Raw genomic sequence first — 24,766 nt, 5'->3', positions numbered from 1 at the left:
CAGGCTGTGAGCGACTGCTGTCCGTACACTGGGACATCCAGGTCTTGGTTGAAGGAAATCAGCGTGATTCATTGAAATCAGCGTGATTCATTGATTAATTCGTCCACTGCCCTGCCTCTGAAATCTTGAAACACGCTTCTCTTTGCCCTCATTCAAGGCTCTGCGGTGTGGACACCCTCACTCTCAATGTGTTTGTTCTTTGATTGTTAAACTTCGGCTCCCCAGTCCCTCCCAAAACCCAGCAACCCATTGCTTCATTCTCCAGCCAACGTTTTTGGCCACGCTACCTAAGTGCCCATACTGCAAAATCCAGCCTGCCTTCCCTTTCACCCCACCCCACTATCCTCACACAGTACTGCAGACTAACGTCCCTGCTGGGGATCTTAGCACAAGTGTACACAATACACAGGGATCCTATCATTAGGTCCTTCCTTCTCACATGGCATCCGAAGAATAATCTTCTAATTTCTGTTTACATGTTCAAGAGCCCGGTAGAAAAAGCATGGTCCTTGGAGTCACGTAGATCAGATTTGAAAGCTCACTCTTCGATTCTGTTTGGCCATACCTAGTTATCTCTGGGTCTTTCCTCTCATCTGTGCAGTGGAGCTTATACCAGCTCCTCACAACAGATTATTTTGAAGATCATATAAAATCTGTAGCTGCATTATTGAGATGTCTCAAATCATTGAAGTTTATAATTAAAGATTTTTTCCTTCAGTAAATGCTACTAACAATACTCAGGAGGTAACCCCATTTGCCACTCAGAACATTTTGACCTAATTCTGTAAGATTTTGGACATTTTGACTTGTTAAATAATTCCCCTGTGAACTAGTGCAGGTCAGCTCAGAGGGTATATGTGTGTGTGTGTGTGTGTGTGTGTGTGTGTGTGTGTGTGTGTGCTGTGTGTGTGTGTAGTCTGTGTTTGTAGTGTATGTGGTGTGTTTAGCATGTGTCCAATGTGTACAGTGTGTATGTATGTGTGTAGTAGGGGCATATGTATGTAGTGTGTGTTCAGTGTGTATAGTGTGTGCAATGTGTGTGTATGTATTTGGTATTGTGTATGTGTGTGTAGTGTGTGTATATACATATATATTAGTGTGTGTGTGTGTGTGTGTGTGTGTGTGTGTGTGTGAGAGAGAGAGAGAGAGAGAGACAGAGAGAGAGAGAGAGAGTAATAAAAGCAGGATTTGTTTTCTTGACCCCCACAGTGTTATCCATTTTGTGTATCTTCCATTATCTGAAAAGGAAGACAGGGAGGGTGGGTTTGATTCCTTAGGAACCATCTAGGCTGCTGTTTCTCTTTACTGTAAGTGATCTTTCTGCCTTTCATAAGCTCAGTAACATGAGTTGGTGACTGCAAGTTCCTGGGACCAGGACATCAGGACAAACAGTTCCAGTAAACATTGGCATCCCTTTTGTTGGCTGAATCGTGCCTCTCCTCCCCTTCAGTCATCTGAACACTCTGCCAGTGTTCTACAGCTTACCTGCTCTCTCTGTGGACACCACAATCCAACTTCAAGGCAAACCTTGAGGTAGAATTCATTTCTTGTACTTCCTCACTGCTGAAATGAGGAATTCTGGCTCTCTCTTTTCCATTATTCCTTCCTCTATTTTGGTAGTGCAGGTCGGAGATATCCACATGGGGAGCTCAGGGATTCACAGCCTAGATGAAAGCTGCTATTAACCTGGCCCTGGAGAGTTCGCTAAGTATTTCTCAATAGTGCTTCACCATAATTCCTGAGCTAATTAGTAACCGCAAATGGCCAGGAAAAGACTCCACTTAGACACGTGTACGTAAAAACAGGATCCACAACCTATCTGGCCTACAACAATTAATGTTACTTTTTTTTTTCTTAGTGAGACATAACCATTTTATATCTATAGTGTATGTTTGTATTGCAAATGTAGGTCACACATGCAGTATTCAAAGTTATTAAGCAATTAAATCTTTACAACCAATCTTCAAGGTAGTCACTGCTCCAATTCCAAATTATAGGTGAAGAGATTGAGGCATATACTAGACCAGCAACCCACTTGTCTTCTAGTTACTGTTGGATTGATGAAGTTTGTGAATCAGTGTAGCTGGAGAGTTTTCTCTCCAGCTCCCGCCAACCCCGCCAGTCTCGGAGCCCACTTATAAAATAAACACACAGACTCTTATATTATTTAAACTGTTTGGCCTAATGGCTCAGGCTTCTAGCTATCTAGTTCTTTTATCTTAAATTAACCCATTTTTATTAATCTATAAGTTGCCACATGGCTCGTGGCTTACTGGTACCTTACATCTTGCTTTTCATGGCAGCGTCTGGCAGGTCTCTCTGCCCCAGCCTTCCACTTCCCAGAATTCTCCTCTCTCCTTGTCCTGCCTATACTACCTGCCTGGCCACTGGCCAATCAGTGTTTCTTTATACAGAGTGATATCCACAGCAAATCAGAAACCAAATAAGATTTTTAAATCCAGCTTGGAAAAGTGTTCTTTTTTTTTTTAACTGTTATGAAGGATCATTTGAGTCATATCAACCCATACAAAATTGAATGACTTGTCATTTCTCTTGTGTGGAAAAGGATACCCATTGTAGTCATTGGTATGCCCTTGAGACACAAGAATTTTCTAGTTATAGTAATTTTTAGACATCATCCACACATCTTTATCATCCACACATCTTTATCTACTGGTAATTTTTTTTTTTTTTTTTTGGTTTTTCAAGACAGGGTTTCTCTGTGTAGTTTTGGTGCCTGTCCTGGATCTCTCTCTGTAGACCAGGCTGGCCTCGAACTCATAGAGATCCACCTGTCTCTGCCTCGCAAGTGCTGGGATTAAAGGTGTGTGCCACCACCGCCCAGCCTTGGATTATTTTTTTTGTTGGGAGTTTTTATTTATTATTCATCTTGTTTTGATAGACTATGTAGCTTTGTAAATAAAAACCATTGATGTTTCCTACATTATGGGAGTTTATTCTAATATTAAAAAATCCACCTTTATCCGTGATTATATTCTCTTTAGCTTCTTGCTGCTTGTGCAAGCTGATAAGTTTGAATCAGGAAAAAAAAAATGTAAGAAAATTCAATCGACTCAACCCAGGAATTCATATCAAATTTATGAATGTAACATTTATTTTTCATTTAAAAGACTTTTTATCATTTGATGTGTATGTGTGTATGTTGGAGTGTATGTATGTAAGTGATCATGAGTGGCCCCAGGTAGGTGTTGGGAACTGAACCCAGGTCCTTCGGAAGAGCAGCAAGTGTTCTTAACTGCTGAGGCATCTGTACAGCCCAAATAATGTCTTTATAAAATATTGTTATTCTTATAGAATTTCATACAGTATATTTTAATTACATTCATTCTCCACTCTTCCCCCAACTCCTACCAGATCCACTCAATAATGTCTTTAAATTTTTTTTTTAAACCAAGAGTTTTAGTTTGGTATTAAATATATTTTTAGTATCTACCTACATCTTCTTTTCCTTCTTTCCTTCCTTCCTTTCCTCCTTCTTTTCTTTCTTCCCTAGATAGGGCTTCATTAAGTAGTTCAGGCTAGCCTTAAACTCTTTTATATTGTAATCCAGGGGCTCCTGATCCATTGGTTTCCATCAAGTACTGGGTTTATATGTATGTGCTACTATGCTTGGCCAATATTTAATCATTTATGTATAAATAAACAATTGCATCCGTCTAATTATCATATACATTTGTTTTCATCTTTAATAAATGGTAAAATTGAATGTCTACTCAAGAATTTCTTTAAAATAAATTTATGATAAAGAAAACATTTGACTCGAATACCTATTTCATATACCTATACATCCAGGGTTGTGTAAAAAGTTCTGAGACAAAAGGGGTTGGGAGTTTAAGAATCCTTGAACTGGCCAGGCGGTGGTACAGGCCTTTAATCCATCCCTCCCTGCCTCCCTGCCTCCCTTCCCCCTCCCTGCCTCCCTTCTCTCTCCCTTCCTTCCTTTCTTTCTCTTTCTTTCTTTCTTTCTTTCTTTCTTTCTTTCTTTCTTTCTTTCTTTCTTTCTTTCTCTCTCTCTCTCTTTCTTTCTTTCTTTCTTTCTTTCTTTCTTTCTTTCTTTCTTTCTTTCTTTCATTTCTCTTTCTTTCTTATCAGAAAGCACAAGGGAGGCTGAAACAGGGGAATTAGGAGTTTGAGGACAGCCTGAGCTACACATCAAGTTTCCATCCGATTTGGACTCTTTGTTAAACTATGAATCATGAAAAGATGTGTATGTGGATATAGTATTTATAGTATTTTTACTTTTGATGTTTTTCTTTTTTGGGGGAGGGGAGGAGTTCGAGACAGGGTTTCTCTGTGTAACATCCCTAGCTGTCCTGCAACTCACTTTGTAGACCAGGCTGGCCTCGAACTCACAGAGATTCACCTACCTGTCTCTGCCCCTGGAGTGCTGAAATTAAAGGCCTGTGCCACCACACTGGGCTTTGATGATTTTTTTTTTTGTGTGTGGAACTTTTAATAAATTTTTGTAAACCTATCCTTTTCAAGAACCATAATTAATATGCTACATATTTAAATCAGAAAAAAGAAGCATCTCATTATCTTTTGGTATTTCTGTCATCTTCTAGCATCAGAATCAGTTGACACTTGACCATCTCAGGATTTGGAGAAATAACTGCAAGTCTACAGAAAGGAGATTAGATGTACAACCGTAGTCTGATACTTGTCAACAAATGTGGTGAGTGATAGAATATACTTCCAAATTTAAACCTCACAAGTTTTAAATAGTATTTTTTTTTTTTTGAGAAAATACGTAAATATGAGGCTTTCGTTGGCAATTTCCACATTAGGAAAAACAGCCCTGGACTCAAAGCCTAAGGGACTTGAGCTCTGGTTTACTTTATTGATACACTGAGCACAGAGCCTGCCTCCTGCTACAGTGGTTGACCGGTATTTATTTTGTATCTAAATATTGGAAAGATCGTATTGCCAACAAGAAGAATTTAAAGTAGATGCTGTATCCCTTTGTCTTTTCTCAGGGTGTCTGCTCCTGAGAAGGCTAAGAACTAAAGTGGAACAGGGCTCCAGGATCTGGGAAGCAGGGGCGACCTCCTTTCTATTCCCACCGTGATCCATAGACGGTGCTTGTGGAATGCATGGTGACAATTTAAAATCTGATCTCCATTCTGAGTCAGATGGGGAGCCCCTCATCCCCATTTGGCCTCTTAAATTTTAACTCGTGGTGATAGGTTGCGGGCACGACTCTCACCTTTGATAACCGTGCCCCAGAAGGCCTGTATAGGAAGACAGGGTTTGGGGTCAAATTATGTCCCTTCTCTCTGCTTGTAGGTAACAGGATGCAGAAGCAGGGAGGTACCGGAGCGGCCTCAGAGATGACCACCTGCAAGCTGTAGGTTAAAAGCCTCTGGCTTTTGCCCAGACCGTCCCCGGCCCCGCCTCCAGGCCCCGCCCCCGGGTCCTCCAGGCCCCGCCCCCAGGCCCCCCAGGCCCCGCCCCTCCCGGCCCGGCCCGTCTGGCTAGGGTTCTTGCGGGGCGGAGGGTGCTGAGAGAGAAGCCGCTGCTGCAAATCCGCTCGGAGCGTCGGAGCCTGGGCGCAGCCCGGGATCGCGCCGCCGTCGCCGGGGAGCCGCTCGCTTCCGTGGCCCGGGCCTCAGCGCAAGCGGGCTGGGCCATGGCAGCCGCCGCGGTCCCGGGTCGTCGCTGAGCAGCCGTTAAGCCGCCCGCCCGGGTTCGGCCCGCTGCCGCCGCCGCCGCCGCCGCCGCCGCCGCGGCCCAGGCTCCGCTCAAGTTTCCGCCCAGCAGCCGAGGCGACCGCGGGCCCGCTCGCCTGCCTGCTCGCCCGCTCGTCCGCTATGTGGGGCCGTTTCCTGGCCCCGGAGGCTGGCGGCCGGGACAGCCCCGGCGGGGCCCGCAGCTTCCCTGCGGGTAAGAGGGGAGACGGCGGGCGGGTAGGGTGGCGGCCGCCGGGGGTGCCTCGGGAGCGCTCGCCCTCAGGCCTGCGACCCCCGCAGGGTGACAACTCGACCCTTCTAGGGCCGTTCGGCCGGGCTTTGTTGTCTCTCGGGTGGTGCGTGGCTGCCCCACGCGGGACGCGGGCGGGAAGGTCGCTGCGGGGTCGTCCGCAGCCGCTGGTCCGGGGACGTGGTCGCCGTTAGCAGCCCCCGGGGGGTCGGCAGCTCTTAGGAAGCGGGGTGGCGCGGCTGTCCGCCGCCGCCGCCTCCAGGGTCCCATCAGAACCCAGCCACCTTGGAGCAGCGGGGCTGCGGGGAACTCGGGGATTGCTGCGGCTTTGCGTGGTCGGATGGGGGGCTGTTAGAATCGGACAACCATTTCATGCCTGCATCATCACCCAGAAGTTGTGTGGGAGCCACCAGATTAGAATACATCTAACCTGGAATAGAAGACGAAGGCTTGGCTTGACCGTGACAAGTTATCTAATGATGACAGTCCCTTAAGGGCACTTTCGTCTTAACTGAGTTTGAAAAGCTGAAAGATATACATGGACTCCCCATCCCCCCCTCCAAGAGAAAAAGCCACATACCTGTATGCAAAATTTCTCCTACAAATTTAGATATTTTTGGGGTGCCCCTCGGTAGTGACCCTGTTCTACGAAGTGTTTGAACTTGACTTGTGTGACTTAGAGACGTTTGTGTACCATTTTTCGAAGCTCTAGACACATTTGGTGGGGGTCCTTTTGTGATAGTCTCTGCTGTTTAGAAGCTACCAGGCAGGCATATGGCTATTGAAGTTTCAAACAATGCAATTCTGTGATAGTTTAGATTCTAAACCATCAAGTGGTTCTCATCCTCGCTAATGCTGTGACCTTTAATAAAGTTCCTCATGTTGTGGTCACCTCCAACCATAAAATTATTTTCGTTGCTACTTCATAGCTGTAATTTTGCTACTGTCATGAATTATAATGGGAATATTTGATATGCAGGATATCTGTCTGATACATGACCCCCCCAAGGGGTCACGGCCCACAGGTTGAGAACCACTGGTTCAGGCATGTGCTATACATACGTACATACATACATACATACATACATACATACATACATACACATTAGGTTTGAAATTATTCTCTCACACTTTAGATCCATAATAGTTTTAGAAGTAATGGAGATTAGACTACCTGTGAATTTAGTAAAAATACATGCAGGGAATTACTTTCTAAAATGTTAAAATATTTACTGTTTGTCTTCAAGAGGAGAGTACAGTTTAGGGGTTTCTGATGCTTACCCAGTTGTCGCAGCTCCTAGTATCTAAGTGGCTTTAGTGATGGAGAAGATACTCATTATCCCTGGGGGCCAGAAAGAGTGGCTTCCATTTATTCCTATGTGTCAAAAGCCATCTGTGATGTCTCTGTAACCTAACCTCTAAAATCCTATTGGTGGTAATGGCCTGTGTTGGAAGTATATCACAGACGTATTGTATCCACTTCCATTGTTTTCTACTAAGAATGCATCGAAGAATTAGAAGTTAAGTAATTGAGAGACTTTGATGTTACACTGCAGTTTTTAGACATTTGCTATTTGTAGAACACAGAGAAAGAAAATACTTTAAAATATTACTCAGATTTAAGGGATTTGGATAGTATATAGACTTCTAAAACAAAGTTCTACCTTAGCATTGGCAGCAATAAACGTTAATTTGCATCATTTCTTTCCAGTGAAATATGAATATTTTTCAGATAGGCACTGAGAATGGATTATTTTTATAGTAATGGTGATGTAATTATTTTCTCCTTGAGCCAATATAAATATTTAATTATTTAAAATTATTTTTAAAAAGTTGTTCTTTAGATAAACCTGTGGTATCTTTAGCAAATGATTCCAGTGAAAGTCAAGATAACGTATGGGCTGTGAAAGAAAATTTGTGTCTTGGAAATACTGGATAACGAATACATCCTTGGGCTAATTTGAGCAATTTTAGGGTCTATATGAAGATAACAAACAAAATTTAAGTTTTTCTTTTTCTTTTTTTCTTCCTTTTTTTTTTTTTTTTTTTTTTTTCCTGAGAGAGGATCTTATGTAGCCCAGACTGGCCTTAAATACGAAATTGCAATGAAGCCAAGACTGGCCTTGAGTTACTGGTCTGCCAACAATTCTAAAGTGCTGGGGATCACAGGCTTGTGATGTCTGTCAACCCAGTCTTCCGATGGAGTTTATTAGCTGTCTGTTTGGTTCTGAGACAGTCAATAATTTTCTGATATTAAAAAGATTCTATCTTCGTATGCACGAAGTTAATTCTGGGTGTTCTGAGACTGGATTATACAAATAGGTAATTGGACTAAAGGGAAGGCAAAGGTAATAAGATGTCAGCTTTCTGCGCAGACAGGAAGCTGCTGCTGCTTCATTTAATGAAGTGACAAGTGGGAACAGCATGCATACTTTAGAAAACACTAAGCATTTGTTTTTCCTTTAGGATTCCATTGTGTTTTGTCCTTATTCAGTTTCCCAGGTTTATGGCTAACCATGTTCTAAAAAAACTAAAATGAAAATTTTCTTACATTTTCATGCAAGATCACATAAAGTCTTCCCCCTACACTCAAACATAGCTAGAAGGCTACTTTAAAATGGGATAAGCGGTGTGTCTTTTGAGCACTTGAGTGTGTTTGAAATCACTCTTTTTCAGAATGTATACTATCATCAGAGTTGGTTGAAAAGTGGGTATACTTCCCTTGGGCTTTTGGAATCTAGAATTATACAGTGATATGTTGAGTACTTCCAGTTACAGTCGGTATGTTCTTTAAAATAGGTCACACACACACACACACACACACACACACACACACACACACACACACAGAGTTTTATTTTGTTTGAGACAGGGTCTAAACATGTAGCCCAGGTTGGCCTCAAGCTTACAGCAATCCTCCTGTTTCAGCCTTTCAAGTTCTGAGATCACAGATATGAGTCACCATTTCTAGTTTTGTAAGTCATATTTTAAAACATAATATATCCAGTCCTTAAAATATTTTGGGGTAGAATATTATACTTTTAAAACATGCTAAAAATGGTACAGTTAACACTGGCACAATGTCACTTGTTCATTGCTGTGAGCTTTAAATTTGCATCTGCAGAGTCATACATCGCTTATAAGCTGCTTAGTGACGTCATAATGATAGTGGTCATAGATAGTAAGATTGCAACAAATGATGTTCTCTGCTATGATTCTGAGTTAGATGGACCTAAGAACACTCTGGTAACAATGCAAGGTAACAGCTCTGTCAGCTAAACCCGACTGGACATGGTCTTTCATAGTAGTCATTGGGGTGAGGGGGGAATCCCAACTTGAGTGATGACTTTTGTGAAGTGACTTTGATTAGTGATTGGAATTTGATCTTCTTGGCTTGACTGAAACTGGTATGTTAATCTGAGGCCAGGAAATAAATGGTGAGTTGAGCTGATGACACCTATTATTGTAAATTTTTATGTATGTTATGAACAGAAAGATATTAGTTACAGTTTTTCTGTCTATAAGAAATATGTGCCCTGAGAAGATAATGAAGACTTGCAGTCTCTTAGATACTGTTTTATTGAATTATAGCTTAATTAGTTCCCACAAATTGGGATTAATGAAGAAGAATGTGATCACCCAGGTAACGTGTGAGCCCCAATACATTAACTATTATTACTGCTTTAAGGTTTTCATATTGTATGCTTTAATCTTTAAAAATATTCAGAGGAGAGCAGCTTATTGCGGAAGGTCACTAATTAAGAATAGAAATACTGGACATGGTGCTGCCTGATTGTAATCTCAACACTAGAAGGGTAGAGGCTGTAGGATTGCAGCCAGTTCAAGGCCAGCTAGGACTACATAGTGAGTTCCAGGCCAGCCAGGACTACATAGTGAGTTCCAGGCCAGCCAGGACTACATAGTGAGTTCCAGGCCAGCCAGGACTACGTAGTGAGACCCTGTCTCAAGAAACCCAAAACCAAACCAAAACAAAGAAATCCAAACTCAACCATCCCCTACAAACAAAACAAAGAACAGGGAACAATTGGTATAATAATAACACCAAGTTGCTTTTTATACTTATATTTTATTTAATTGACATAGTGCATTGTTGCTGTCTAGTATGGTGCTTTCCACCTAAGTACATGTTTTTGTTATTAAATATGCCAAGGCTTTGTATTAGACATGGTCCTATACCACTGAGCCAGAAGGCGAAGGTCCTTGCTATAAGGGAGCGTCATTCTCCTGGGGAGGAGATGGGCAGTAAGTAATACATAGGAAGCTCGTTCAGCTTGTGTTGCTGTCTAGGAAGGGAACCAGCCGAAGTGAGGGCAGACTGACTTTGGGCAGCCTGGTCAGGGAAGGCCTCTCCATGGAGGCTGTGCGGAGCCCTGAAGGTGCTTCACGTGAAGAGAGGTGTGTGGGCTCCAGGGTGGGCCTTGGGTGCTTTCAGGATTGTCAGAACGCAAGCAGTCCTGAGCTTGGTGAGCCCGGATGTGCCGTGGGAAGGGTCTGATAGTAATGGAAGGCTTTTTCAGGAGCGGGGTTTTGTTTATTTCATTTTTCTGTTTTTTTTTTGAGACGTCTCATTATGTATCCTTGGCTGGCCTACTTGCTGTGTAGACCAGGCTGGCCTCAAACACAGAGCCACCTTCCTCCCTTCCCCAGGGATCAATGGTGTGCACCGCCACACTGGGCTGGATTTTATGTGAAAGGAAGTCACCTGAGTAAGGGCAAAGGGCTGTTCATTCTTTTATTCAGCGCTCAAGTAGACATTGTTATGTGTACTGGGGACACATGATGGACAGCCACTATTGTTGTTTCTGAATCACATGGTGATTGTGTAGGGGAAGACATTGTGAAGAGGTGGAAGCAAGAACAGCAATAGAAAGCCAGTGTTTATACCATTACTGTTATCAGGTAAGAGATAAGGATTGGGATTAGGGCAGTTAGATGGGGTGTTGAGAGAACTTAGAATATTTGTGAGAAATAAAGTTGATAGGATTTGTTGATAGTTTGGAGGTGGCAAGCAAGGGACAAGAATCAAAGGTGACTTCTTAATTGAGTTTCAGTAATAATTATAATGGCTTGTGGTCCCCTGTTTCTGCAACGGCAGCTCTTGGAGGTGGGGAGGAGTACCGGGAAGGTCAAGTGTAAAGTCTGAGGACCATTTTAGAGTTTAGGTGAGATGTTGAGTGGAAAGTTGGCATACAGATATAGGCCACTGTGGAGGTTATTGGATCTGGAGAGGTATGGTTTCCTGTGTATGAATGGTATAGGTGTGGGAGCTGGATAAGTCCCATGGAGAGATCATAGAAAGTTAGCGGGGAATACAGAGGTGCCAGCAGAGGACTGAACTCTGGGACACCAGTGTTTCTGACTGAGCAGGGAAAGATGAGTGTTCAAAGAGATTAAGGAGCAGCCAGGGAAGTATAGGAGCAAAACCAGGAGAATGTGGTGTTTGATCATCAAAGTCTCATACATCTAAGAGGTCATATCGATAGGTCAGAAGGAAGTGGTTGAATGCTACTAGCCACTGTTAGTGAGGGATTTAAAAATACTAAACTGGCAAAAATTAGATAGCGCATTTCATTGCATAAGACTGATACATAAGTGTTCAAAAAATGTTGGAGTACTTAAGGTAAAGCCACCCCCTCCCTGGGCTTGCCTGTGACCTCCAGTTTTTAAAGTAGAGAAGTGTCCTGGATTTTCCTAGGACAAAAGAGTTTCTTGGGATAGATGCCTTGATTGACTGCTGTTTCTCAGACCATCTGCCTGGTGTTAACAGTGTTCCCTCCCATCAGAATAGGAGATCCTTGTTCCCTCCCTCCCTCCTTCTCTCCCTCCCTCCCTCCCTCCCTCCTTCCCTCCCTCCTTCTTTCTTTTTTTATTTGATTAAGATTTTTTCTATGTAGCCTTTGCTGGCATGGAACTTACTCTGTAAGCTCAGAGATCTGCCTGCCTGCCAAAAGCAGGGTTTAAAAGTGGGCACCATCACACCGACTTTGATGTGTACTTTTATCTCACACTTTTATTAACTGTCCTCTGGACTTATACTCTCTTTTGCTTTTTTCCCAGGGATTCATTATAAATTTACTAGGTAGTGCTAACTTATATTTCAGATAGTTGATAGGATTTTAAGATACTCTAAAGAGAAAGAACTCAGAAACTTCTTCCTATGCATTTATTTACATGGTAGGTATCAAGTGAAAAATTTGTTGATAATACTACTTAGCTGTTTTGTTTTTTTTTAATATTAAAAGCTTTGGGATCTCAAATGAACTGCAGCTTTTAGTTATCTTTAGAAGTGGACTATGTGTCCTGTTTAAAGTTTCTACCAGTTAGATGCATTGTTTGTGACAGAAAAGATCAGGGGCCTGTCCGCCTTAAGAGTCACACCTGTGGCAGTGTGGCACTGGTTCTGAAGCTTTTCTGATGGTCCTGTCGCTGCAGAACTTCTCTTCTTAGTTGAGGAGGAACTTTAAAGAAAGCTTCCCTGGAAAGTAAATGCTTAAGTTTAGGGAACGGAAAAAGTGTAGATATTTAGGTTTTCTAGAATTTAAGTTTTGATTTACTTCTGCATTTAGATTTATTATCTATGGTATTTACGTTATTAAGAATTAGGAAATTAAGAGTTATTGAGGAAAAACTTGCCTACATATAATACAGGGAGCCTTCACAGCACTTCCTGCTTGAACAGTTTTGTTGCTTAGGAAAATTGATTTTTTTTTTTTTTTTTGGTTTTTTTTGAGACAGGGTTTCTCTGTGTAGCTTTTCGCCTTTCCTGGGACTCACTTGGTACCCCAGGCTGGCCTCAAACTCACAGAGATCCGCCTGGCTCTGCCTCCCGAGTGCTGGGATAAAAGGCGTGCGCCACCACCGCCCGGCTTGGAAAATTGATTTTGATTTAGTGTTTATCTTCTTTTGTGGACAGACATGATTTGCTGTCATAAAGAATGCTTTCTGTATGAGGTGATGCTGTGAAATAGTCTAAGACAAGCGAAGCCCATGGAACACCACTGCTGTGCTCCTGTACACATGGGGTGGTTTCATTAACAGCCTCTCAGGGATTGCCAGTGTACCTCAGTTTTTTAGTTCCTGACAGAACCAGAGGCTGTAAGAAATGTACATGGTTCTGATTCTGCATAGCAGCCAAAATACCTTTTGGAATCTGTGTTTTCATATAACCAGAAGGTAGTGGTCTTCCTGTCCATACGCTGCTGTCAACAGCAGGTAGTGTGGTCAAAGAAGTTAGTCAAAGCTACATCTGCCTCCTGAGTGCTGGGGTTAAAGGCATGGGCCACCACCACCTGGCTTATCTGATTATTTTTAAATAGAGCTATTTTAACAACAGCCTAGACCAACTTTAAGGCATTAATAGTGGAATTGAAAATAAGGAAATTTAGGGGCTGGAGAGATGGCTCAGAGGTTAAGGGTACTGACTGTTCTTCCAGAGGTCCTGAGTTCAATTCCCAGCAACCACATGGTGGCTCTCAACCATCTGTAATGATATCTGGTGTAATCTTCTGGCTTGTAGGCAGAATACTGTATACATAATAAATAAGTCTTAAAAAAAATAGAAAAGGATCTGGGCAGTGATGGCACATGCCTTTAATCCCAGCACTCAGGAGGCAGAGGCAGGCAGATCTTTGTAAGTTCGAGGCCAGCCTGGTTTACAGAGCGAGATCCAGGAAAGGCGCAAAGCTACACAGAGAAACCTTGTCTTGATACAAACAAACAAACAAACCAACCAACCAAAAAATAAAAAAAAAGAAAAGGAAATTCATAATCATATTCAAAGCATCTGCTTGTAGTACCTTTTGTGGTCATGTTTTAAAAATTATTTGCAGTACTTAGTAAAATGGAACTTTCAGCTTTTTCATATTTACATTTTATTAATTGTGGGTCTTTGAATGAAAATGGTCCCCTTAGGCTCATAGGGAGTGGCATTACTGGAGGTGTGGCCTTGGAGTAGGTGTGGCCTTGTTGGAAGAAGTCTGTCACTGAGGGTGGACTTTGAGGTTTCAGATGCTCAAGCCAGGCCCAGTGTGAATGCAGATGTAGAACTCAGGATTCTCCTTCTCCAGCACCATGTCTGCCTGATACCTCCATGCTTCTCACTGTGTTGATAATGGACCAAACCTCTGAAACTGTTAGCCAGTCCCAATTGAATGATTTCCTTTATAAGAGTTGTTGTGGTCATGGCAATAAAAACCCTAAGACATTAATGTAAACTTTATTAAATCAGTTAAACAATAAATTATTTTTGTTTTTATGAGACAGAGTTTTCATAGAGCTCACTCTGGTCTCGAACTCATGATGTAGCTGAGGCTGGCCTTCAAGTCCTAATCATCTTACCTCCATCTTCTAAGTGAAGATTACAGGCATGTGTCACCCACCATTCTTGGCTTTTAAGTTTTAGTTTTAATTGGGAAAAATACATAAATTTATCAACACATTTTGACCTAATAACATTCTGTAGAAAGATTTAATCATGCTAATTAACATTCTTCACTTTTTTGTAATGATACTGTCAAAATATGTTTAGCATATTTTGATGTATACAATACATTATTATTAACTCATCACAATGAAGAACAAAAATTCACCAAGGTTAGCTCTTCCAGTTTAATTGAAACTTTGTACCTTTGATCAGCATTAGCCTCTCTGTTCTCTTTCCCTTTCATATTTAGAAAGCCACATCTACTAGTTACTGATTACTTAAACATTGACCTAAATCTTTACATGTAAGAAAGCCAGTTAGCTTCCAGATAACTAGATTTTAATGTAGTCACTTTCTGACTAGCTAATGTGTTTATATGAACAGACCACTTACTAATTGGATGCTGCTCACTTTATCTCAACTGAGTGAAGAGCCATTTTCAAGGACTACTTTGATTCCCATTCTGGAACTGATCTTGTTTTTCTCATAGTTCTTTTCTCTGACCTAGAATTTGACCCCCAGTCACAGTTCGTCTCTGCACTGATCTTTCGATCTCTTTGTGATTGGAGGCACACAGCCTCTTAATGATCCTCCCCTCTTTCCCTGATTTTTTTGTTGACAGTTTTAAAGATACTTATTTTTGCTGTGTGTGTATATACAGGTACATGCATGTGAGTGCACGTTGCTGAGGAGGCCAGAGGTATGGGGTTCTCTGGAGTTAGAGGAGACTATGAGCATCTGGTATGGGTGCTGGGAAATGAACTTGGGCCTTCTGCAAGAACAGCAAGTGTTTTTAACTCTTAAGCCCTCATAAATATTTTAAAAATATACTTTGCATTAATTCTTTGACCATCTCCTATGTGCATATAATATATTTTGATCACATTCACCCCTTGTTTCCTTAACTCCTCCCAGATCCAGTGCCTGACTCTCCTATCTACACACACACACACACACACACACAAACACACACACACACACACACACTCTCCCCCCTCCCAACTTTGGTCCTCTTTTTTCCTTTTTAAAAGTAGTTCACTGAGTCCCATTTGTATTGCTGTTTGGGTGTGGGGCTCTCCAGTGTGGGGCAGGGTTGACCTGCCAGTATCCACACCCTTAAGGAAAACTTCCTTTCCCTCCCCTATATTAAGAATGTTTTTCTATATGGTTTAGTGCTTTTGTGTGTGTGAGAGACTTTTTGTGTCTTTTGACATATTTGAGACTACTTTCTCATAATCCTTAAGAATTTTGACCATCACTTCTTTAACTATTTTACAGTACTTTTTAAAAGCTACTTTGACAAATATTTACTGGTTTTTAAATAGATATGTAAATGAGTACTGGGTCAAGGGATAGTTGAAAATATCTTGGATTTTAAAATAAACAGAACTTCCTAAGAGAGTTCTTGTTTTAATGCTGCTTCTAAAGGGAAGGATATTTTTGTAGGTCTAATTGTAAGGCTTCCAAAATTCTAATTTTATTCTGTGAACATTTATTGGATATCCAGTGCTCACAATGACTTCATTTGTTGACACTCTGCCTGAGCGCACAGCTCCCGGGCTAGTTGGGGACACTTAGATAAAAAGTTTGTTCCTCACTTTCCAGTGTGGTGAAGTAGAAGGCAGTCATATGTGTGAGTTAATACACTTCAGTAAATGCTGTGATAGAATTTAAACTGCAGTTTGGACATGAACAAAGCAGTAGTCATTTAATGCTTGTGGAAGAACCAGGAAGAAAGAGCAAGTAAGTCCTTGAAAAGGTAGAAGAGGGAGGCGGTTGGAGTTAGAGTAGACTCGTCTGTGCGGAGAAGAGGTGAGCGTGCCTAGCTGTTACAGAGCAGACTCGTCTGTGCGGAGAAGAGGTGAGCATGCCTAGCTGTTACAGAGTAGACTCGTCTGTGCGGAGTAGAGGTGAGCGTGCCTAGCTGTTCTGGTTTGGTGGGGAGCTAGATGGTGAGGGAAGTTGGAGCTGCAGAGTGTTCGAGTGGGATGTTGTCCAGTTGGTGAAGAATTCCCAAATGTGAGTTGGAGTTTTCTTGCTGTACCAGCAGGAACCCATAGATTGTGTCAGCAGGAGCATGGCACACACACCCCTGATTCTGAAGCTGAGTTTGATAGATGGCTGGTGGTTGGTTTGGCAGTTAGTCTCTTAGGAGCAGATCTTCCCGGGACTGATTACAGCTCTCCAGCTGCCAAGTGTGGTCTGTGACAGCGCTGGAGGTGGATTCAGAAATGCTGTGAAGCGTTTGAGTCAGGTTGGTTGGCTGCAGAGGGTATTTCGGGGTCTTATTCTTCGATCTGTGCCATACCTTGATTTCTGTCACAGCAACAGAGGAGTTAAGGGAGTTGAAGGCTATTGCTTGAACTTTGTGACAAAGTACTTTTTTTTGGGAAACAATTCAGAGTTGTTAAAATGTAAGATATTTATGCTTTGTGGTATAATGATCAGTGCACTTTGATATTTTCCACTTTGTTCTATTTTGTTTAAAAATATTGGTGTCTACATTGATTTGAGGACCCATTAGTGACTAGCAACTTACATTTTGAAAAATAGTGTGGTGGAGGTGGAAGCAGGAGGATTGAGAATTCAAAGAGCTCCAGGCCATTCTCAGCTGCATAGAGTCCCAGGCAGGCCTGGGCTAGTGAGGCATGGCGCCCCCCCCCCCCCAACTAATTAATATTTATGATTTGCGCTGCAAGCCAGCTCTTAATGTAAACGTGTGTATGTGCTCTGCCATGTGCTGTGCCTCTTTTCGGTGGCTTACTGTTGTCTTCAGTTGAGGAGGAAATGCATTGTTATCCCAAGTGCACTTATAGGTGTGTGCTCATGCTTTATGAAGACTTGGTGCTAACACGTTTGTGCTTCACACAAGCCTCCGAAAATAAAACATCTTCTGATGCCCAGTTTCCTGTATAGCCAGGGTGAGCAATATTATTTTTTTGTCCTGTCCCCAGGCATTCCCAGGAGGTGAAATTAGTATTGAAAAAAATTAAACATAAGGTCTTATAGTCCAGTGGGTGGGGTCATGAGATTTTTATATCCTTAAAGCAGTGCTTCCGTCTTGGTGACAGAGGAGTCAGAATGCCCCAGCCACCCTCTGGTCTCTGTCCCCCCACCGCTGGGCTCACAGGTGTGGGTTACATCTGGCTCTGTGTGGGTGCTAGGGACCGAATTCAGGCCCACAGGCTATGGAGCAAGTACTGTACTGGCTGAGCCGTCTCCTCAGTCCCTAATTTTTTCATTTTTGTTTCAGGTTATTTTGTGTGTATTCATGTAGAATTTTGTATTTTTAACAATTTAATAATATATAAAATGTGTCTTGATTATATCCCCTCCAGTTCTCCCTCCCACTTACCCCCCAGTACTCCCCTAACATGTGCCTCTCTCACCTTCATGTCATCTTCCTTTTGTTCATAACCCAGGACGTCCTATTAGTGCTACTTCCTGCACATGGGCAGCCTAGCAATGAGCACATCCCCGAGAACAGTGTCTTCTCATCTCTCAGCTGGGGCGGAACCTCATGATCCCCCTCCCTGGCATATGCTAGAATTATCGATCAGTCTTATGCAGGTAACTGTGAGTTCAGGAATGCAGTGATGATGCCATGTCTGGAAACCAGCATCTCACCAATTTTGTATTTCCCTTTTTTTTTTTCCCCCAGCTGAGGACCGAACCCAGGGCCTGGTGCTTGCTAGGCAAGCGCTCTACCACTGAGCTAAATCCCCAACCCCTAATTTTGTATTTCCAAACACTTGACTTTCAGTAGTTTATGTTAGGATATAATCCATTTATTTTGGAAGAGGCCAATACTTTATTCCCTTTCCAGGAGAGAATGCCTAAGACTTTAGTTAAGTAGCATTTAAATGGCCAAGCTATTAGTTTTATTAGCGGTAAGCATTTTTAAGAAATAGGACATTTGTCTAAAAATCTAAGTTAAACTGTGGTAAGTCAAAATATAAAATAAAAGCATGGAAGTCAGAGCAGTCCCCAGCAGTCTGTTTGCATGAGGTTCTTTCCAGTCCCCTTATGTTTTCTTCATTTGAGTCTCCAGTCAGACTGAAGTAAGGACTGGGACCAGTGGGCTCTGCCCAGCCAGTGTTCCTGCCTAGGGGACTAGGTACAGAGATTGGTGGCTGTGCTTTGAAGTGGGTTGCGAGTTCAGAGACTCCCTAGACAGGTTGAAGCCTGAGGTTATGAATTCCCTTCGTGTCAAATCCAAACTTTTAAATTGACAAAGTAAGCATTTTAGATCCTTAGTAACACTATTGTCTTTTACATTTAATTCCCTATTTATTGTGTGTGCGTGTGTATGTGTGTGAGTATACCCAAACCAGTGCAAGCGTGGAAGTCAGATGTTCTTCCACCATGTGGGTTCCGGGGTCTGGGGGACCAAACTCAGGGGGTCAGGTACGCCGGCAAGCACCTTTCCTTGCTAAGCCATCTGGTCCCCTACATGGACATTATTTTAATAGTCAAAGTTCTGTTCCTTTTGCCCTTTCTTTAATAGGAAACAGTTTTTAAGGAACTGTCTTCTGTCTAGAGGTCTACTTTTCCAGAGTTTAGATTTACACATTTCTGTTTGCTCTTTTAAAGTGGTTGTGGGTTTTTTGTTTTTTTTTTTTTGTTTTTTTTGGATACAGTTTCCTTATGTTCTCCAGGCTAATTCGTCTTCCGATCCTCCTGCCTCAGACTGCTAGGATTATACTATGCCCATTTCAAGTTTTTTGTCCTTTTTTCTTTTCTTTAAGACAGATATCACTGTGTTGCACTGACTGTCCTGGAACTTGTTCTGTAGGTCAGGTTGGCCTTGAACTCACAGAGATCCTCTTGCCTCTGCCTCCTGAGAGTTGGAATTAAAGTATGCACCACCACCGCCTGGCTTTTCTTCTTTTCTTTTTTCCTTTTTTTGTAATGCACACATTAAAACTGTCTTTAGGAGTTTATGGGAGTATTTTGTTCTTTGTTCCAATATCTCGGCTAGGTTACCTTTTGGATTTCACATTTAATTATTTGACAGCGAACTTGGATTTTTTTTTTACAATAATTTTTCATCTATCTGTGCATTTCTTAGATTTCTCTTTTATCCATTAAAAATTTTTTTTTGGGGGGTGTTGAAGTTTATTTATATCTTTTATAATGTGTATGTGTGTGAGTATACCCAAACCATCATCATTTATAATGATTTTACATAGCAGTTGATGACTTCATCCACTTCATAGTGGCCTGTTTTTGTGTTTGAACAAGAGAAGTACAGCTTCTAAGGTTGCAGGCTGCTGAAGGAAGTTCTGAAGCCATTTCTCTGAACAGCTAATTCAGGAGAGGCCCTTCTGCATATAAAGTCCCTAATGTGTGATGGCTGACCCTCACGCAAGAATGGTGCATGTGTAGTAGAGACTGCCTTCAAAGTTGATCTTTCCCTGTTCTAGTGACAGGTTACTTGTAGCTGTCTTTTCACAAGGACACATAGTGATACTCTACAGTATATGGTGTCACTGAGCATGGATGTTTGGTAGGAGTATTGAAATTCATTCATCACTTGTGATATTTTAAATTTATGATGGGCTTATAAGGATATAACCATTGAAGTACAGTGAGGGAAACTGTAGACTCTGGTCATTATTTTCATAGTTTTTCTAGTTCTCCCAAAACTGTATTAGTGCTTTCCAAAGAAACAGATCCAGTAGGTTATGATTCTAAGAACTCTCTTAGATGCACACCGACAAAGACCCCAGATCTGGTGAAGTGGCAAGTTGCTGAGGGTATTGTTCTAGTCTTGGCCAGTAAGCTCAACACCCAGGAAACCTATGCTCCATTTCAAGTCCAAACACAGGAAAAGCCAATGTTTTAGTTCAGAGGTCACCAGGCATTTAAAAAAAAAAAATCTCTAAGCTTTTTGTCTATTCAGATCTTCAGCTGCTTGGATATAGTCTGCCCGCATTGAGGACAGCAGAGTCATTCACCATATCTACCAATGCGTTTGCTACCTCAAACCAAAATACCCTTACAGAAAGGTTGGTCCAGGGCCAGTGACTGGCTCAGCTGGTAGAGGCACTTGCAGCTAAGCCTGGAGACTTTAGTGTGATTCCTCAGGACCCACATGGGAGAAGGAGAAAACAACCCCTGCAAATTGTCCTCTGATCTACACACACACACACACACACACACACACACACACACACACACACACACACAGAGTCTTTCTCTAAATTAATATGTGTAATAATGTTTCTTTTAAGAAATGTTTGTCCAAATATATAAGCACCCTATGGTCCAGTGACATAGTCAAGTTCACATACAAAATTAACCATCACTTGTAATTGACATCGTTCAAGGTTTATCTACCATGTAGTTAAACTGAGATTGTTTTACTGTGGAAAAGAAATCTGAAAGAAAGACTTGTGTATCTTTCTTTTTTTGTTTTTTGTTTTTTGAGACAGGGTTTCTCTGTGTAGCTTTGCGCCTCTCCTGGAACTCACTTGGTAGCCCAGGCTGGCCTCAAACTCACAGAGATCCGCCTGGCTCTGCCTCCCGAGTGCTGGGATTAAAGGCGTGTGCCACCACTGCCCGGCTTGTGTATCTTTCTAATCCTTAAAAAAAGATCCCCTTAGTAAGGCTTTTAAGAATTACTATATTGTAAACATCTTGGCTTGCTATTATGTACTCTAGGATGAGCAAGCCTTTCTTCTAAATAGAAGAATGAACAGACTGAGTCATTTATTATGAATCAGTTGAATTTTTGAGACTATTTTACTGGCTGTTAAATTTTAGCAAAAGCTAATTGTTTTCTTGTTCTAACTCTGTCATGAGTTTTTTGTTTTGGGGAGTGGGTAAGTACATGAAAATATACGGGAGTGTAAAATCCAGTGTGAATTCCACAGCTTCTGTATGGCTATACTAACTGTGTATATGTTCATTGAGATGTACAGACTTCGGTTGGCTTAATTTTGGTGTGTGATATTTTTTATTTAAAACTTTTGTTTTGTTTTCTTTTCTAGATAGGGTTTCTTTCCGTAGCAGCTCTGGCTGTCCTGGAACTCACTCTGTAGACCAGGCTATCCTTGAATTCACTCTGTAGACCAGGCTAGCCTTGAATTTACAGAGATCCACCTGCCTCTGCCTCCCGAGTGTTGGGATTAAAAGGGTGGGCCACCACCTCCTGACTATTTGAAACTTTTAAACGAAGTTTTAGTGAACAATTTAGCAAAAGATAATTAAAGAAACAAAAATTCTGTGAAGAGATACACTATATTTTAAGTGGCTAGGCTACAGTAGAAACTTTTTAAAGAAACCTTTCATGATGAGCACATTCAGTATCTTCTGGTCATGTAACAGGATTCATCTAGACACCCCGGCTACAGTAGAAACTTTTTAAAGAAACCTTTCATGATGAGCACATTCAGTATCTTCTGGTCATGTAACAGGATTCATCTAGACACCCCGCTTAGGTCGGCTCACAGCTAAGGCCTGTATGTGGAATCTGAGGTGTCTGATTGAAATATTCTAGGGCAGACTGTTGGCATTTGAAGATAGATTTAGCTTTCTGGGTTGTTTTTTTGTTTTTCAGGCCTTGCGTCAGTGGTCTAGGTGGGCTTCCTCATTGTGTGGTTGAAGCTGTCCTCGCGGTCTCAGTCTTCCTGCCTGCCTGCACTTCCTGAGTGCTGGGGTTACAGTTGTGCACCGGCACACTTGGCAGCGTAGGGTTGGTTTAGTTTTAGATTTTAGTCTTTGGACATAGGGTCTCACTAGGAATTCCTGGTTGTCCTGGAACTCGCTATGTAGATTAAGCTGGCTTCGAACTCAAAGAGATCCTTAAAGTCTGCCTGCCTCGGCCTCTTGAGCACTGGGATTAAAGGCATGTGCCATCATGCCCAGTCTCAGTTATGATTTTAAATCAGATAGCAGTCCATCTTTAAAAGTTGAGTAACTAGAAGCAGAAAACGGTTCTGTGGTCAGAAGGTGCAGAGTCACCATTCAGTAGTCATCCCTGTGAATTTGAATCTTGTTGGTTATTTTTATTTTGGGCGAAATATATGTATATTTGTTTATAAGGTTAAAAAAAAAACCTTTGCCTTTTCACAGATATTGCACGTGTGTTAATTTTGTATTTTTTTCCCTGTATAGGCTTGGATTATTCATCAGCATGGTTACCTGGTAATGAGTCATTGTGGCAGGCCACAACTGTTGCATCTAGCCATCGAAATAGCCATATCAGGAGACACAGTATAACTTCTGACAGTGGAGACACTGGCATTGGCACTTCCTGTTCTGACAGTGTGGAAGGTAAGCTAATGTAGAGTAAGGTAAGATAAGGTGATGGAGAATGGTATGAACTGAGGTTTTTCAAGAGGTGATTCTAAAGATTATAAGGTAGTGTTTGTGTTGTTGGTAGTAGTCAGTGTCGCTACATATAAAATATCAAATTCTCTGTATATTTGGTTTTCCCCTGCATTCAAAAAAGATTTTTACTTTTATTTATGTGTATTTTCAGAGCAGCAGTAAAGCTGATTGAAGATGAAAGTGATTCCCTATGTCTCCACCCATGTACACCCTCCCCTTTTATTGCTGTTTGACCAGAGTAATGCATTCATTATTATTTGATGAACCTGTGTTGCCATTTATTGCTGTATTAGTTACTTTCTGTTGCTATGATAAGATCCCATGATCAAGGCAACTTCTAAGAGAAAGAGCGTATTTTGGGTTTACAGTTTCAGAGGGTTACAGTGTCTCTGAAGAGGGAGGAGAGGTGGTAAACTGCTAGAATAGTAGCTCATAGCTCACATCTTGAGCCTTAAGTAGGAGGCAGAGAGTACACCGGGAAGGGTGGGAGTCTTTTGAAACCTCCAGCCTGCTCCCAGTGACTCTCCTCCTCTAACAGGGCCATCATACCTTCTAATCCTTTCCCAGCATTTCCCAAGTATGGACCCAGTACTCAGACATACACGTCTATGAGGGCCATTCTCATTTGAGTGCATCACAGTCACATGCTGATATTAATCTTCACTGTCGGTTTGAGAGGACTTTTGAATTACATAGGGAACACACACCACTTGGGGGCAGATCTTCAAGGGCATCTTCAGTATAGTTTAACTGAGGCAGACAGACCGAGTCCTGGGCCCAATAAACAAAGGAAAATGAAAGGCAGATGAGGGCTGGCATCCCTCTTTCTCTGCTTTCTCATCTGCCCAGCTGTGATACCCCCAGCCACAGCTGTGAGCCATTTATGCCACCATGTGTTCTCAGCTCTTATGTTAGTTGTAAATGTCAGCTTGTCACAGCTTAGAATCTCCCGCAGAGAGTCTCAGGTGAGCTCATTGTCTTTATCTCTGTGGGTGTGTTTGTGAGGGATTAATTGGATTGTTAACTGCTCTAGGAAGACCTAGCCCATCATGGGTGGTACCATTCCCCAGGGTGGGCCTCCAATTGTAGAGGAGTAAAGAAAGCTAGTTGAGTGTAAGCACAGCATAGCAATCAGGCAGCTTGGGTACCCTGTTTCACTCTGCTCCAGACTGTAGATATGATACAAGCAATCGTCTCAAGCTCCTGCCACAGTGATTTCCCTCAATCATGACTGTAGTCTGTCAGTATAAGCCAAATGAGCACTTTCTCCCCCAAAGTGTTTTCTGTCAGGCTATTTTATCCTGGCAGCAGAAATGAAGGTAGAAGACCTGCCCTGATGGAGTGACCCTTCACAACGCAGCATCCTTCCTCTCTTGTGTCTTGTCAGGGATTTGGTAAGGGCAATGAGAACAGTAGCTAAGACATACCAGATCTATAGTTCAGATTAAGGTTTACTCAGAATTGTATGCCTTCTGAATTTGGAAGGATTTATAAATGTGTATATTCACCGTAATATATTATACAGCATAGCTTTAGTGCCTTATGAATCTTCTACCTATTTGTCTTTCCCTATGCACGTCTCCCATCTCTAGTTTTGTGCAAGTTTTGTGCTGTATTCATGGGTGTAAGAGCCATGTTATGACTAAAAGATTTTATTTTTAAATCAGGAATGGCTATTGGATTTTATCAAATATTTTATGTGGATTTCACCATAAGCTTGTTAATTGGTGGTGGATTTTCCTGCTTGATGTGTCAAGTTTTCAGAGATGTGCTACCAAAGAGCATGCATCACTTGGCTTTGCAGTACCAGGAAACGCCCTGTATCATCATGTGCTTTTAAAAGTATGTATTGCTGAATTCTGTTTGCTTATACTTTGTTAAGGTTGTGTGTACATGTGTGTGTGTGTGTGTGTGTGTGTGTGTATGAATGCTTTTCTTTCCCTTTTCCTATTTTTGCTATCAGGCTTTATACTACCCTTTAAAAATGAATTGGTTAGGTATTTATGTTTTCTGAAAGACATGGAAAAAGTTGTTTATTTTTAAATC

The 24,766-nt window shown here is 41.8% G+C and overlaps 1 protein-coding gene across 1 annotated transcript in view; it reads left to right on the top strand.

Moving 5' to 3' along the window:
- Positions 1 to 5,809: 5,809 nt before the first annotated feature.
- Cep85l (centrosomal protein 85 like) overlaps positions 5,810 to 24,766 on the top strand; it is a 116,101-nt gene continuing 97,144 nt past the window's right edge. Inside the window, exons 1-2 of the mRNA XM_059272579.1 lie at positions 5,810 to 5,904; positions 22,505 to 22,663. Coding sequence (XP_059128562.1) covers positions 5,832 to 5,904; positions 22,505 to 22,663 — 232 coding nt within the window. The 5' untranslated portion in view covers positions 5,810 to 5,831. The remainder of the gene's footprint in view (positions 5,905 to 22,504; positions 22,664 to 24,766) is intronic.

Source organism: Peromyscus eremicus, chromosome 8b (assembly GCF_949786415.1).
Source record: "Peromyscus eremicus chromosome 8b, PerEre_H2_v1, whole genome shotgun sequence".
NCBI classification, from domain to species: domain Eukaryota; kingdom Metazoa; phylum Chordata; class Mammalia; order Rodentia; family Cricetidae; genus Peromyscus; species Peromyscus eremicus.
The sequence above is the reverse complement of the archived record's forward strand: the minus strand, read 5'-3'. Positions and strand labels throughout refer to the sequence as shown.